Source organism: Cimex lectularius, unplaced genomic scaffold (genome assembly GCF_000648675.2).
Source record: "Cimex lectularius strain Harlan isolate CLEC.00 unplaced genomic scaffold, Clec_2.1 scaffold45, whole genome shotgun sequence".
Lineage (NCBI taxonomy): Eukaryota > Metazoa > Arthropoda > Insecta > Hemiptera > Cimicidae > Cimex > Cimex lectularius.
In genome coordinates this window covers 741,621-753,948 of record NW_019392634.1, presented here as the reverse complement: position 1 = coordinate 753,948, position 12,328 = coordinate 741,621, and the positions used below count along the sequence as shown (strand labels likewise).

General features: G+C 35.2%; 2 protein-coding genes across 17 annotated transcripts in view; one reads left to right on the top strand and one right to left on the bottom strand.

The window, feature by feature from the left end:
• The window catches only part of LOC106662771 (phosphatidylinositol-binding clathrin assembly protein LAP), a 73,957-nt gene extending 67,167 nt beyond the window's left edge, over positions 1 to 6,790 (bottom strand). For 6 of the 16 annotated variants that reach the window (XM_024225186.1, XM_024225190.1, XM_014387079.2 and 3 more), the window contains exon 1: positions 6,339 to 6,788. In XM_024225186.1, the coding sequence (XP_024080954.1) occupies positions 6,339 to 6,480 (142 nt within the window). In that variant the 5' untranslated portion in view covers positions 6,481 to 6,788. Of the gene's footprint in view, positions 1 to 6,338 lie in introns of all 16 variants that reach the window. The other 10 variants (XR_002909899.1, XR_002909896.1, XM_024225174.1 and 7 more) reach the window with 3 other exon arrangements.
• A 1,488-nt stretch (positions 6,791 to 8,278) lies between these two features.
• LOC106662912 (cyclin-K) lies at positions 8,279 to 11,500 on the top strand. Its single transcript, XM_014387359.2, has 6 exons — positions 8,279 to 8,603; positions 10,081 to 10,212; positions 10,386 to 10,549; positions 10,622 to 10,794; positions 10,946 to 11,101; positions 11,186 to 11,500. The coding sequence occupies exons 1-6, from the start codon at positions 8,379 to 8,381 to the stop codon at positions 11,419 to 11,421; spliced, it is 1,086 nt and encodes a 361-aa protein (XP_014242845.1). The 5' UTR covers positions 8,279 to 8,378; the 3' UTR covers positions 11,422 to 11,500.
• Positions 11,501 to 12,328: the final 828 nt, after the last annotated feature.

Here is a 12,328-nt window from a genome sequence, read left to right as displayed (position 1 = left end):
TATTGTTTTTAAATTGCATTTCACCCGATATGCAATTGTAATTAGCCATATAATACACACCGGAAAAGAACTTAATTAACTGAACGAAAAAAAATGCAAATGTCACCCAGGAAATACTTTTACTGTCGAATATTTTAATTTCTTTCATGATGTTCTACCGTTTTCTATCCTGAATCTGTTTCCTAACCTAGACATCAGAACACGAAATTTAAGAAAATAAATGTTCACGTTCAAATATAAACTTTCTCGCGTTGAGAAGGTAAATTCTTGATTTTTGTCACAAGCCATTAGGATGGCCAAGCTTTTAGCTTTAAGCTTTTGATCCAAATGGGAAAACATCAATGACACGGAGATTCACCAAGGTACAATAATCCGATTACTCTTTAGGTCTTTCAGCTTTTTCCAATAATAAACCTGACCGTTAAAGCTAAATTGGATCCTGGGCATATCGACTACATTCGTGATCTTACGAACGTTCCAATCACAGCTGTAAATTTTTAACAAATTGAATTAATTATCAGCCAAAACATTTGTAATGTCCATATTAAGAACTATACATAAAAAAATAAATAACACTGCTAATAGTAAATAAGAAAATAATTTCTCAATCATTTTGTAGTATAGAAGTTCCTTTTTTTTTTTTTTAATTTGCAGCACATATTACAATGCCATCACATTAAGTTTTTTTTGCAGAGGGTTATATCGCTAATGGCAGTGCTGCACCCGAAGGACACATGCAAGAGAAACCTGCCAATGCTGGCTCTCAGTGTGAGTGGTGAAGGGAAAGAGGTCTCGAGGGCATCGTCGATTATAGCTATAGTATGTGTAAAGAAGACTCGAGCTCAAGGGTTAGATGGATCGAGGAGTTTTGTGAAAATTTTCGAACCGGGAACGCACCAGTTCGTTGACAAAAGGAATATTCGATAATATGGAATAGGGATAATGAGGTTAGTGACGTAGTAAGGAGCTTTGACGATTTGTATGATGAGTTCTGATTAGAAGGACTGGATGCGCTGGATGTTGGATGGCTTGGCAGAACTCCAGTTCCATGTAAGGTTAGTAGGTATGACCTGACCACTTCTGTCCAAGTCTTACGTTAAGTTGTTGTCTCTTAAGACTTGGGTGGGGAAACTACTGTCTAGCTATAGTTCTAAGGGTATGAGTTGAACTGAGGTAGGCATGTCTTTGTTGCTAATGCACAGTGGAGGGCAAGACTGTTTTCTCAATGTAAGCGTACACTAAATACATTTTTCTTCATTCATTCTTATCCTCTACTTTTTCCACTAGTCCTCAATAACCTCAAGGTGTTCATGGCTATTGGAGTTATCTTGGATACATTCGAGTTCAAGGACAAAATTGCTATTTCAACCGCGTAACCACCTACCTGGTGTGCAGGTAGGTAAATTTTTACAAAATAAACTTTAAATGATATTACTGAACTCTTAAAAAAGTTACGTCGTATTAAAATGTGATAAATATTATATAAAAATCCTGCAACATGATATAATTATAATACTGTATCGCACATAACCGATTATTTGTACAAAGAAGGAGCACTTAATACTAAAAAACGTCAATTATCCTTCTGACAAGCAGAACTGGATGTTTTCAATGAGTAAAGTCGTCCGAAGCAGCAATACAAACCGTCTGCTGGTTTCCTGGCCCTGTTCGTTTTGCGCAATCGACCCGGTTCGAGCAAAAGGAGAATAAGGGGTGAAAGTAAGAAGCTGAGACTGGCCTAACAAGGTCCATAATACACGCCTGTCGTAAAACTTGCAAGCTGTTTGATCAATACTGATCATCTCCGGTCCGCCCATTCTCGCTGTGTCATCCGTCAGTCATGTACTGTCATCATCAAGAAATTAGTCTATTGAGATAGAAAAATCTACAATAGCTATTTTTGAAAATAATATTTTGAATTATGGACGTTCATCTTATAAGGAACGAAAAATGAACTCTACTGGTACCAATTTCTCCTTGAAAAGCTGAAAGAAAAGCCCGGTTCAATTTATAAAGGATAATCAACCAATTTAATGAATGCCTATAGAAAACAGTTTTCACCGATAAAAGTAAGGGGGAAAGACACCACTGACGTGAGTGACGGGAGGTCGTGAAAGGTGCATGAAAAATCGGTGTGACCCACGATAATGAACAGTTTCAATTGGTTTCCAGCGAATATCCTTTGCCGTACAAAAATAATATCCGACGGTCGATGTAGGGCATCGTTCGAAAACTATCTATAGTCCTATCATAGTCCTGAAATATCCTGGTCCGCCTATTCTCGCTGAATTGTCGGAGTATTGGGTCCTAATGATAAAGGGGACTAGCGTTAAAAACCAATCTGTGACTGAAAACTAATAATTAACTATTAATGAAAACTAACAAATATTTTAGAACTTGTCCTCTAAACACTGACAGTAATGATTATCAACATACATCCACTTCAATCTTCTGTTTCATATCCATGTCTGTTAAATGAAGGAAACCACTGCCTTGGTTAAGCCTACCTTTTATTCTCCGATAATTGTCGCAACTTAAACCTCAACTTACTAGGGTTTCGGTCATTAAACGGAAAAGAAATTATATTCTTGTGTGATTTCATCTTGATGTCTGTGCGCTGATGAACCGTGGTCGTTTATGGTCATCCTGGTCCGCCTAGTCTCGGCTGGTTTTGGTCTGTCGGTCGCGTTACGGCTTCTCGCCATATCGGTTATTTTGTCAATCATGCCGTTTCAAATCACTTCCAAAACGGCGAAGACGGATAGATCAAACTTACCAAGCGGAAATAACCAAACGTAAGACTGATTTTCGCTCCTTTTCCTAAGTACTTTTTTTTATAATCCTTACACAAGTTGATGACAAGTTCGTTCAATGTGACAGTGGAAAGGAGTTATAATAATCGTCTATTATTACAACTTCATAAAAGGAAAGATTTTTGACAAATCAGAAAACAATTAAAACCCAGAAAGTAGATATATCGTATCATATTATCAACGCCCCCTTAAGTGATAGCACCAATTTGGTTTACCAGGTTGATAACCGGAGCTTTTCTCCTAAATTCTGTGAAACCTTTAAACCATTTCGAATAAATATGAGATTTTTAAAACAATCAAGGTAGGCCATACCGATTATGGCAAGTAAAAGCATAGGTTTATAGGAAAATAACAGCAATTGTCGCCAACATAATTAACTGTCTCTACTTTATAACATCTAGATAAATTTTTGATATGCGGAAAAAAAGGCACTGGAAAACTTCAATGTTTTAAGACATTTTAGCATTTGAAGAACAGCTGAAGCTAATTAGTGTGGAATGAGACCATCTCTGGTCCGAGAGGTTGATGGACGATCATGACAATGATCGTTTGGCTAAGGACTCGTTAAGAATAGAATGAGGATTTGATGGTCAGCGTGTTAAAAGGGGAATCTCGCGTTATCCCCAAGACATGCACGTCTTCGGCAATGAACTCTAACAAAAATAACAAGGCAAAGTTTATGAAGTTCAATAGTATTAGTAACATAAAAATAATTAATTGTTAAATGAAAGCTAAAAGGATTTGCTGAAGAACTATGAAGGTAATTAGAATAATTATTACTATTATTTAAATGTATTTTAAAGATTCTATTACAATTTTATTTTCTTGAAAAAAAATTTTCATGCCCATCCCTAACCAGCCCTCTTTTCTTTTTGAACGATTGAAATTAATCCGATTATCCTTTTATAAACGGAGGATTATAAGACTCAAGTTTTAAAATCATGTAGCCTTTTTTTTTAAACATTGTAAACACTCTTGTTTACGCAGCTTGTCTGTAAAATTTTACATTTCTGAAATCACTCTAAATCAAAGCTTAAAAAATTGACCAAATCAATAATTGCAAATGGAATTTTTGTACGTGAGATGTAACCAAAAACCATCAATAACATTACGAAATTGCGCAATTAAAACAATCGTAAAGAGTTTTTGCCACCTGAAAGGGCAACTCATGTTAAAAATATACCATTTTTCTCTCAATACAGTCATAAAAAAATTTTCTAATAAAATAAACCCACTTCTGTTTTGACTACAAATGTGTAGGTATCTAACTTTTACCGTTTCGTTGTAATTATATTAATATTCTAGTGTTTACGTTTATTTTCAGTGTTTTTCTATGTTGTTTTAAAATTCATTAACATTTTTCTAACTAAAAATCAACTCGTGCACACTATCTCAACTTATTTGAGGCAGGCTTCACGTTAATGTTTAAAATGAATTTTTTTAATTTAAATTTTTAAGTTGTATTTTGTTCAATAAAGCAATAAATTTTTCTTAAAATTGATTCTTTTACCCAAGTATTAGACTGTACACTTGGTTGCAAACCAATTTTTGTGCAGTTATTTGTAAATCATTTTTAAAATTCAATATAACGCATTTTATTATCAAAAACATCACTCCTGCAGCCTATTACCAACTTTGGAAATTTAAAATGCCATTTTTTTGTCTTAAGTTTTAAATGTTAAGTTGTAAGTATGAGTTCAATACAGCAACAAAATATATGATATGATCTGCTCATGTGCTTAAGTTTAGGTACACGCATGTTGCAAATCGATTTTATTTGCTGAAAGTTATTTTTAAACGTTAAAATTCAGTTACACTCATATATTTATTTTTTATTTAAAACATTACCCACTTTTCTCTATATGAACTGTTTTTGAGGGAGCTAGCAGTGCAGAAATGTTTAAAATATACTTTAAGTTTAAAGATGTAAGTTTGTTCAGTACATCGATAAGGTCTGAAATGATTTATTCATAAAAATAGTTCTTATCATCAACTCAACAGTTGAAAATGATAATACTATTCACAAACTGTTTTTGGCAGTAATCCAGATTTCGAACATTAAAAAAAAGCAGTCGTGCAGTCACCTTTTCAGCCTGACGATGAGCCTGACTAGGTACACTTACATGCAAATACATGCATGCTACAAACTTTTATCTATAGCTTCTTTGAAAATTTAGTAACATGTATTTCGTATCTCTTACTAAATTCACCACTCCTCTATATAAACTGTTTTACAGATATGTTGTACATCAATTTTTGTGACTTTTCTTCTTCTTTTTATTTAGTTTCAATTGTATGTAATTGTAGCTTGCTTTTTTTTTTTTTTTTTTTTTAATTTAACATGATTCATTCATGTGCCCAAATAGCTGACTAATTTGTATTTATGCTACAAACTTTTATTACGACAAATAGCTTCTTTGAAAATTCAGTAACATGTATCACTATTTTTGATAACCGCATCCCTGATCTCGAACTCACAAGTGATATCCTGACGGTCGATTCATCATCCTTCTTTAATAACATGTACTAACTTTTATGAATAGCTTCTTTAAAAATTTAGTAGCATGTACATACTTATTTCTTACTAAAAGCTGAACTCCTACTCCGTACATGCTTGACGAGATGCACGTAAAATTTAAGATGTACTATTTTTGTTCAAATTGCATGTTGTTCAATACAGCTATAAAATGTACGACATGATTCATTCATGTATTTTTCTCTATATTTGCTTGCATGCTACAAAGTTTTGGCCATACCTCTTTCAAAATTTGTTAACATATATATACGTATTTCTTACTAAAAGCATAACTCCTAGTCTGAACATGTTTGAGGAACTTGCTCACAAAATTTAAGACGTACTTTTTTTGTTAGTTTCAACTTTCATGTTTTTGTTCAATACAGCTATAAAATGTCCGACAGGATTCTTTCATGTACCCAAGTAGTACGCTTGAACCGAACTTTTACAGTTTCTTTAAAATGGTCAGAAAATCGGTCTTTAGGACCTGATGAGATTTTTTTTCCCCCTTTCAACTGTGGAAAATCGGAAAATGCCTTCAAGTGGCGAAAATGCTGAGGACAAGTCGGTAGTACGCAGGGTTTGTAGGGCATCGATCTTTGAAAGGCGTGACGTCATCCGGGCAGAACGACCCCGACAAACTCGAAGAACCCAACAGAAATTTGTTGAAAAATTGAAAATGATTTTTTTTTTTTTACTTTTCGTGTGTTTGATTTAAGCATGTCTATTTATGAACTTTTACAGGATTTTTTTTTTGTTAAGTAAGTTGATTAAAATTTATAATAATTGCGGCGAAATTGTGATTTTTAAATGTGGTTTATGAAAGTAATGAGTGTCTTGAGATGTTACGATCTTCCAGTTCGCGAGATATCTGTAAGATCGTGCATGACAGATCCTGTTTGATCTTGCACATGCACCTCGCCTATCGCGATCTGAACTTTCGGCCGTATGTTTTTCGAATTCGATTTCTCGGTCTGTGGTAAAATCAAGAAAAAAAGAATCATACTCACAGTCCAAATGTTTCTTCTTGGGCCCGATGAGCTCTTCGGTGGTCGCCTTGCAGACGGACTTGGCGAGCCCTTGGCCTGCGATGCTGTGCCGCGCCGCGAGCAGCCTATCCGTCATAGTCTGCCCGGCCATTTTCACACTCATCGCTCGCGGTCGGGAAGTTAAACCGGGGAACGTGTACGAAGTGTCAGAGAAGATGAGGAGGGCGGAGATGCTCCTCCGGCCAGACCGGCTTCCCTCTCGCCTCTATCACAGTCACCGGGACGAACGGGACAGCACGGGAGAAACTCGCGCTTTGCAAACCGGGCGGCGAACGCTTTCCGCTCCTTCGGCAGGATCTACTCCTAGAAACGAAGAATTTTGAGGGTGCGACAGCCACCTTTACTCGCGGCTGTGAAGATGGCGACTGCTGCTCCTCATCTGGTCCGATTCCAGACTTGCCACTGCCGACTCGAACCGCCGAATCACCTCCCTAGCCTTCAGCCATTAATTATTTTTTTCATCCGTAAATTTCCACTATTCACCTCAAATATAAAACGTTAACGCTTCTAATCAGATCAACAATGACATGTAACTTAATTCAACTACGTTATTACATTGCGTTAAATTAGCTTAAAATTATGTGCGCTCTAGCGGAACTTAACATAACTAATAATAATGGAACAACGTACCATTATTCTTCCTAACAAAATTTATTTATTTACGATTTCTCAATTACTCAAATGTATACAATAAAAGTATTAAGGTTATAACAATACACAAATTTAGAAATATTTATAATAATAAAAAATAAAACAAACAGTTTAGAATGAATAGAAACAATTTGAAAATGCATTAACACTATATAATTATCTATTATTAATTATAATCAAATTTAGTGTTACTTATATTAATGATACAATATTTAATTTTTTAATAATAAAATTTGCTTAAACTGACATTAAATATATCTATATTTTCGAACGAGTTGAACAATTTGCCATAATTAGTTCTATTGCAGTTGATGGAGAATGTTATTTGACTTGAAACATGAAAGTTAATTCGGTTAAGCAGTAAAGGGCAATCAGTTAAGGAATGTAATAATTTATAAAATGATATACAATCACAGAATTTCTTTCTGTACAGAACAGTCGTTAATTTCAGATCCGACATTAACGATGAGTATCGTCTATCTCTGATTTTCCGATTTTTCTGTAATGTACCGGGCGTAAAAATATTTTTCGAACCGCTTGTATGTCCTACAGTGGAATGGTATAACATTTTAAGGGTAGCTGGATCATGGAAAAGTTTAGTATGCGAAGTAACATAAGTATTAACAATATGTTGCTGTGAATGTGTGTCTGCCAGTTTATCTGTCTGTCAATAATGATGGCAAGATAGGTAACATTTACACATCTAATTAGGAGCGAGTCTAATATAGCGTAGTTAAATTTGATAGGATATTTTGTTTTACGTAAAGCATAACTGGACATTTGTCAGAATTTAAAAGAATTTTATTAAGTGAACACCAAATGAAGTTTTACTAAGGCATGTTGAATTTGTAAGCAGTCAGAAACAGAAGTAATTTTTAGGAATATTTTTAAATCATCTGAAAAAAGTAAGGACATAATGATTGGAAGAGAATCAGAGATACCGTTTAGATAGATTTGAAACAGAAAAGGCCCTGAGGGCGATCCTTGAGGAACTCCAGAATTTGCTAGAAAACTATGCGACAATACTGATTTTTATTTTTCTTTAAGCATTCTTCTAAATAGTATGCAAATCAACATTAAAATCAAATTAAAAGCCATCCCAGTCATTTTGTTAAAAATAATAATATATTTTACGGATCAACCAACACCGACTTTCTTCAACCCCATAGGTAAAATGTCAGCGATTGAATAGTTCTCGTGATGCTGAGGGCAGTGTGCTCGCTCATCAGCCTTTTTCTTTTAGTCTGTTAGTGATGGAACCTCCCGACTGTTATCCCGAACTGTCTAAGGCTGTGAGTGTCTAGTACGATCTGGCGACGAAGGACGACGCTGTCGCCGATCTCAGTGAAGATGACGATGCCCTGCTGGTATTTCGACAAGAAAGAACTGCGGAACACGCCATCCGCCTCCGACGGGATCGACTACGAGACGGAACTGCGCTACAGACGAGAAGGCGCACGATTCATCATCGACACGGGCACCAAAATGGACCTCGGCTGCAACACGATCGCCACCGGCGTCGTCTACTTTCACAGGTTCTACATGTTCCACTCGTTCAGGAACTTCCCGAGATACGTAAGTTTTTCAAAAGAACCGAAGATCGTATTTTTTTTACCATTGAAATAAAAGTCCTCGATCATTCTTCGCTTGTTTTGCCCAGTCGCTTCTTTCATTTTAAAATCTGGCAAAACGGCAAAAATTGTGAGAACTACTGAAGTAATAATTGACATTAGGTTATAGTATAAACAACAACCCCATTGGAGGTAAACACTGAAAGGCCAAAAAAGTGGCTACCCTTAATATTTTTAATTATCTGTTAGTTTGGTACGCTTTAAAGGATTAGAAGTAAATAAAACATAAATAACATCTCCAGTTTGTGTTTACAATTGGATTTTATAAATAAGTCTTCGAATGGTCAATCTTCTTTGTTGGTTTTTCTGTAAAGCTTCTTTCTAACGTTCCAATGGTTTGAGTTTTTTTTAAATTGACCCATTTGTATGTTTCAAATTTGTTTGAGATTCAGCTAGAATCATATCGTTATATCGTTGTTGGACAGTAAAAGAAATATGTGGTACCGACACACTGGAGGTAACTCAAGACGGCCTCAGGTCGCCATTGTGTCATCTTAGAGATGGTCGTTTTATTGTTTTAAATATTCTTCGTATTCAACATTCTACTGATGTTGCAACAACTTCAAGAACTTAAAATGTCAATGTCATTTTATGCACGGTAAGGCGAAGACTTTCAGAAGCTGAATTATGGTGAGAAGGACTGCCACTGGTCCAGGACTTACAAGGCACAGAACAGCTCAGTTTAGTTTCGCAAGAAACCGCATCAATCAATCACAAGGTTGGACTTAAATCATGTTTTTGGATGCGTCAGGGTTTTGTTTGAGGTCTCTTGATGGCCGAGAGAGGATTTGTAGAAGGACAGGAGATTGATATATCCCCATTTTCACTCCGGAGAAGCTATGGTGGCAGTGGTGTGGGTGAGTTCAGAAATGGGCAGGCATTTCTATGGAAGCTCGCACAAACTTGATCTTCATCAAGGGTTCCCTACCTGCCGTGCGATAAATTGAAGATGTATTAGAAGAATTATGCCTTATATGCCACTAATTGACAATGGTTTTATTTGAAGGCATGACAAAGTGTTGGTGATTTGGAACGGGCTTCATTTCAACATTTTGAGTCGGACAGCTTATCAAACCTAAGAGTATTTCAAAAATATTTTTTAAACAGTTCGCATAATTCATAAGTTTTATATCTAGAGTTCAGTTGTTCAACATACCAATAAAAAATAATTAAAAGTGACATATTCAGTTCAACTAATCAAATATCTTGTATTAAGTAAAAATAAACTGTAATAAAAGTTATTAATCGATTTTTTTACATAATTTTACAACAATAAACTGTTTTTATACATACAGCAAATATAAACTAGTGCTATTGATAATTAATCTTCGATAATGTAAATCTTGGGAGTTGTCTGAAACGAAATAGAAAGACAAAAAATCAAATTAAACAATATTTATTGACCAATTGATGAATTGTAGGTTACTGCCTCGTGTTGTCTTTTCCTGGCTGGGAAAGTCGAGGAAACACCAAAAAAATGCTGGGATATTATAAGGACTGCTAAAAGTTTTCTAAGTGACCAGAAATTTGCAACATTTGGAGACGACCCGAAGGTAAATCATTGTAGTTTTTCCAATAGCAATTGCTACAATGTACCTTAAAAATTTAGTAAATTTATCCATAAATAAAAAAAAATAAAATAAAATAAAAAATCATGGTTTTGATTGCTGTGAGGTTATTGTATTAGTCTTCAAGTGGCATACAATCAAATAATTTTCTTTCACAGGAGGAGGTGATGACTTTAGAACGAATTTTATTGCAAACTATCAAATTTGATCTCCAGGTTGAGCATCCTTACCATTTCTTGCTCAAATACGCCAAATGCCTGAAAGGTGATAAGACTAAACTCCAGAAAATGGTTCAGATGGCATGGACCTTTGTAAACGACAGGTGAAGAGAAATTATGTGAAAGAAATAATCCAGTTTTGCTTTCTTTTAATGACTGGGTTTTAATTTTTGAAGTTTGTGCACAACTCTTTGCCTACAATGGGAGCCAGAGATAATAGCCGTCGCGCTCATGTACCTTGCTGGCAAATTGAGCAAGTTTGAAGCGCTTGATTGGTCTGGTCGCCAGCCAAAACATTTGCGATGGTGGGACATGTTTATCGAGGATGTTACCATGGATCTCCTCGAAGGTATTTTGTAAAAATTTGAAACGTTGCTGTTGTCAAAATTTGTCATGCACTTTTTATCAGTGATGTTCAGTCAGTTAGTTGAAAATTATGTTTTGAAATCTATGACATCCCTTTCTTCATGGACGTGAAGGTGTTTGACAACTTTTTATAGATATCTGCCACCAAGTACTTGACCTATACTCTCAGCCTCAGATGTCGAACCAGCCGGATTCGCCACCGAATTCCGCCAGAAGTGCTCCAGCAGAGCCAACGGTTGAACATTCACCGAATAGCATTGCAGCCATGCATCCGATACCGACGATTACTTGTAAGTAAAATTATTCTAAGATAAAAACCCAAGCTTTAAAAAAAAAAAAAAAAAAAAAAAAAAAAATTGGTTTTCGTTTTACAGCAGTAAAAGTGCCATTGAAGCAAGAGATAAAGTTACATCCCAATGGTGAAGTGGCCAAAGTTGTTGAAGTGCTTAAACCACCACCTCCACCGATGCCGATTGACCCAGCGTTCCAGTACCCTCCGCCTTATCCCCCTGCGCCTCCAGCACCTCCTGTTCAACTATATCCTCCCACTTACCCTCCACCCCCTGCGGCCGCAGCTTTCCCGGCAACATTCTTTCCACCTCCTGTATAAAACAGACTTAAAAGACTTGTGTTATTTTGTATATTGTTTATAAAGTTGTAAATAACCTATTAAAAATTATTTTTCTCAATGTGGTGTTTGTTAAATTTTAACACTTTCAATGCAGGTAACTTCCAACCCCTCTATCTGAGACGTTAAAGTTTTGTTTTCCAAGTTTTAATTAGAAATACTCTGCAATGAATACATCTTACTAGTTAGAAATAATTTATTATTGAAAAATGAACATCAGTAAATAGGCTTACTGAAGATTGATTACTGTTCATTTATGTACAGTACTGTTGATTCCTGAATGTGTGGGATGCTTTGATTCCGGCTACTTCATGAATATTTATGCACTTTGAAGCGGATAAGAAAACTGACAATTACCGGGCAAGGCGAGCACCGAATATTGTTGCTCGGTGAATCCTAGTCAGGATTCGGTGAATCCCTCATGTCAGGAGCCACCTTTAGATGGGATTCGTCAATTTTGTTAAAAACACAGACAATTACATTAAAAATTTCTTTAATGCATAAAATATTTATGATAAATAAATTTTTTGCCTAGTCATCATTAAGGCAGACATTTAGAATTCACAAGAAAGCTAATTTTTTGGTCTTTAGGTGTTAAAAAGGTCTTTCTGGTCAGTTTTTTTAAATTTTAAACTATTATATTTTATTGTCTTAAATGTAGGCATATAAACAAAATGTTATAAAAAAATAGACTAGACAATTTAAAAAATAATACAATTAATAAGTTAGTACAAAAATGACTGATAAAAATTAACAAAAAGAAGTTGAACAATTTAAAAACAATTCTTTGGCTTTTGAAGCAAATGAACAGAAATTGTATCGATTGAATTGAGATGATTAAAATTTTAAATGTCATCTATCAAAAATGCCCCTTGCAATGCAACATTTT

Bases quoted from the DNA above. Each gene is read 5' to 3' on its own strand.
- LOC106662912 (XM_014387359.2), top strand. From the start codon at position 8,379: ATGACGATGCCCTGCTGGTATTTCGACAAGAAAGAACTGCGGAACACG. The intron at 8,604-10,080 runs GTAAGTTTTTCA...GATGAATTGTAG, and splicing joins TCAGGAACTTCCCGAGATAC to GTTACTGCCTCGTGTTGTCT. The intron at 11,102-11,185 runs GTAAGTAAAATT...TTCGTTTTACAG, and splicing joins TCCGATACCGACGATTACTT to CAGTAAAAGTGCCATTGAAG.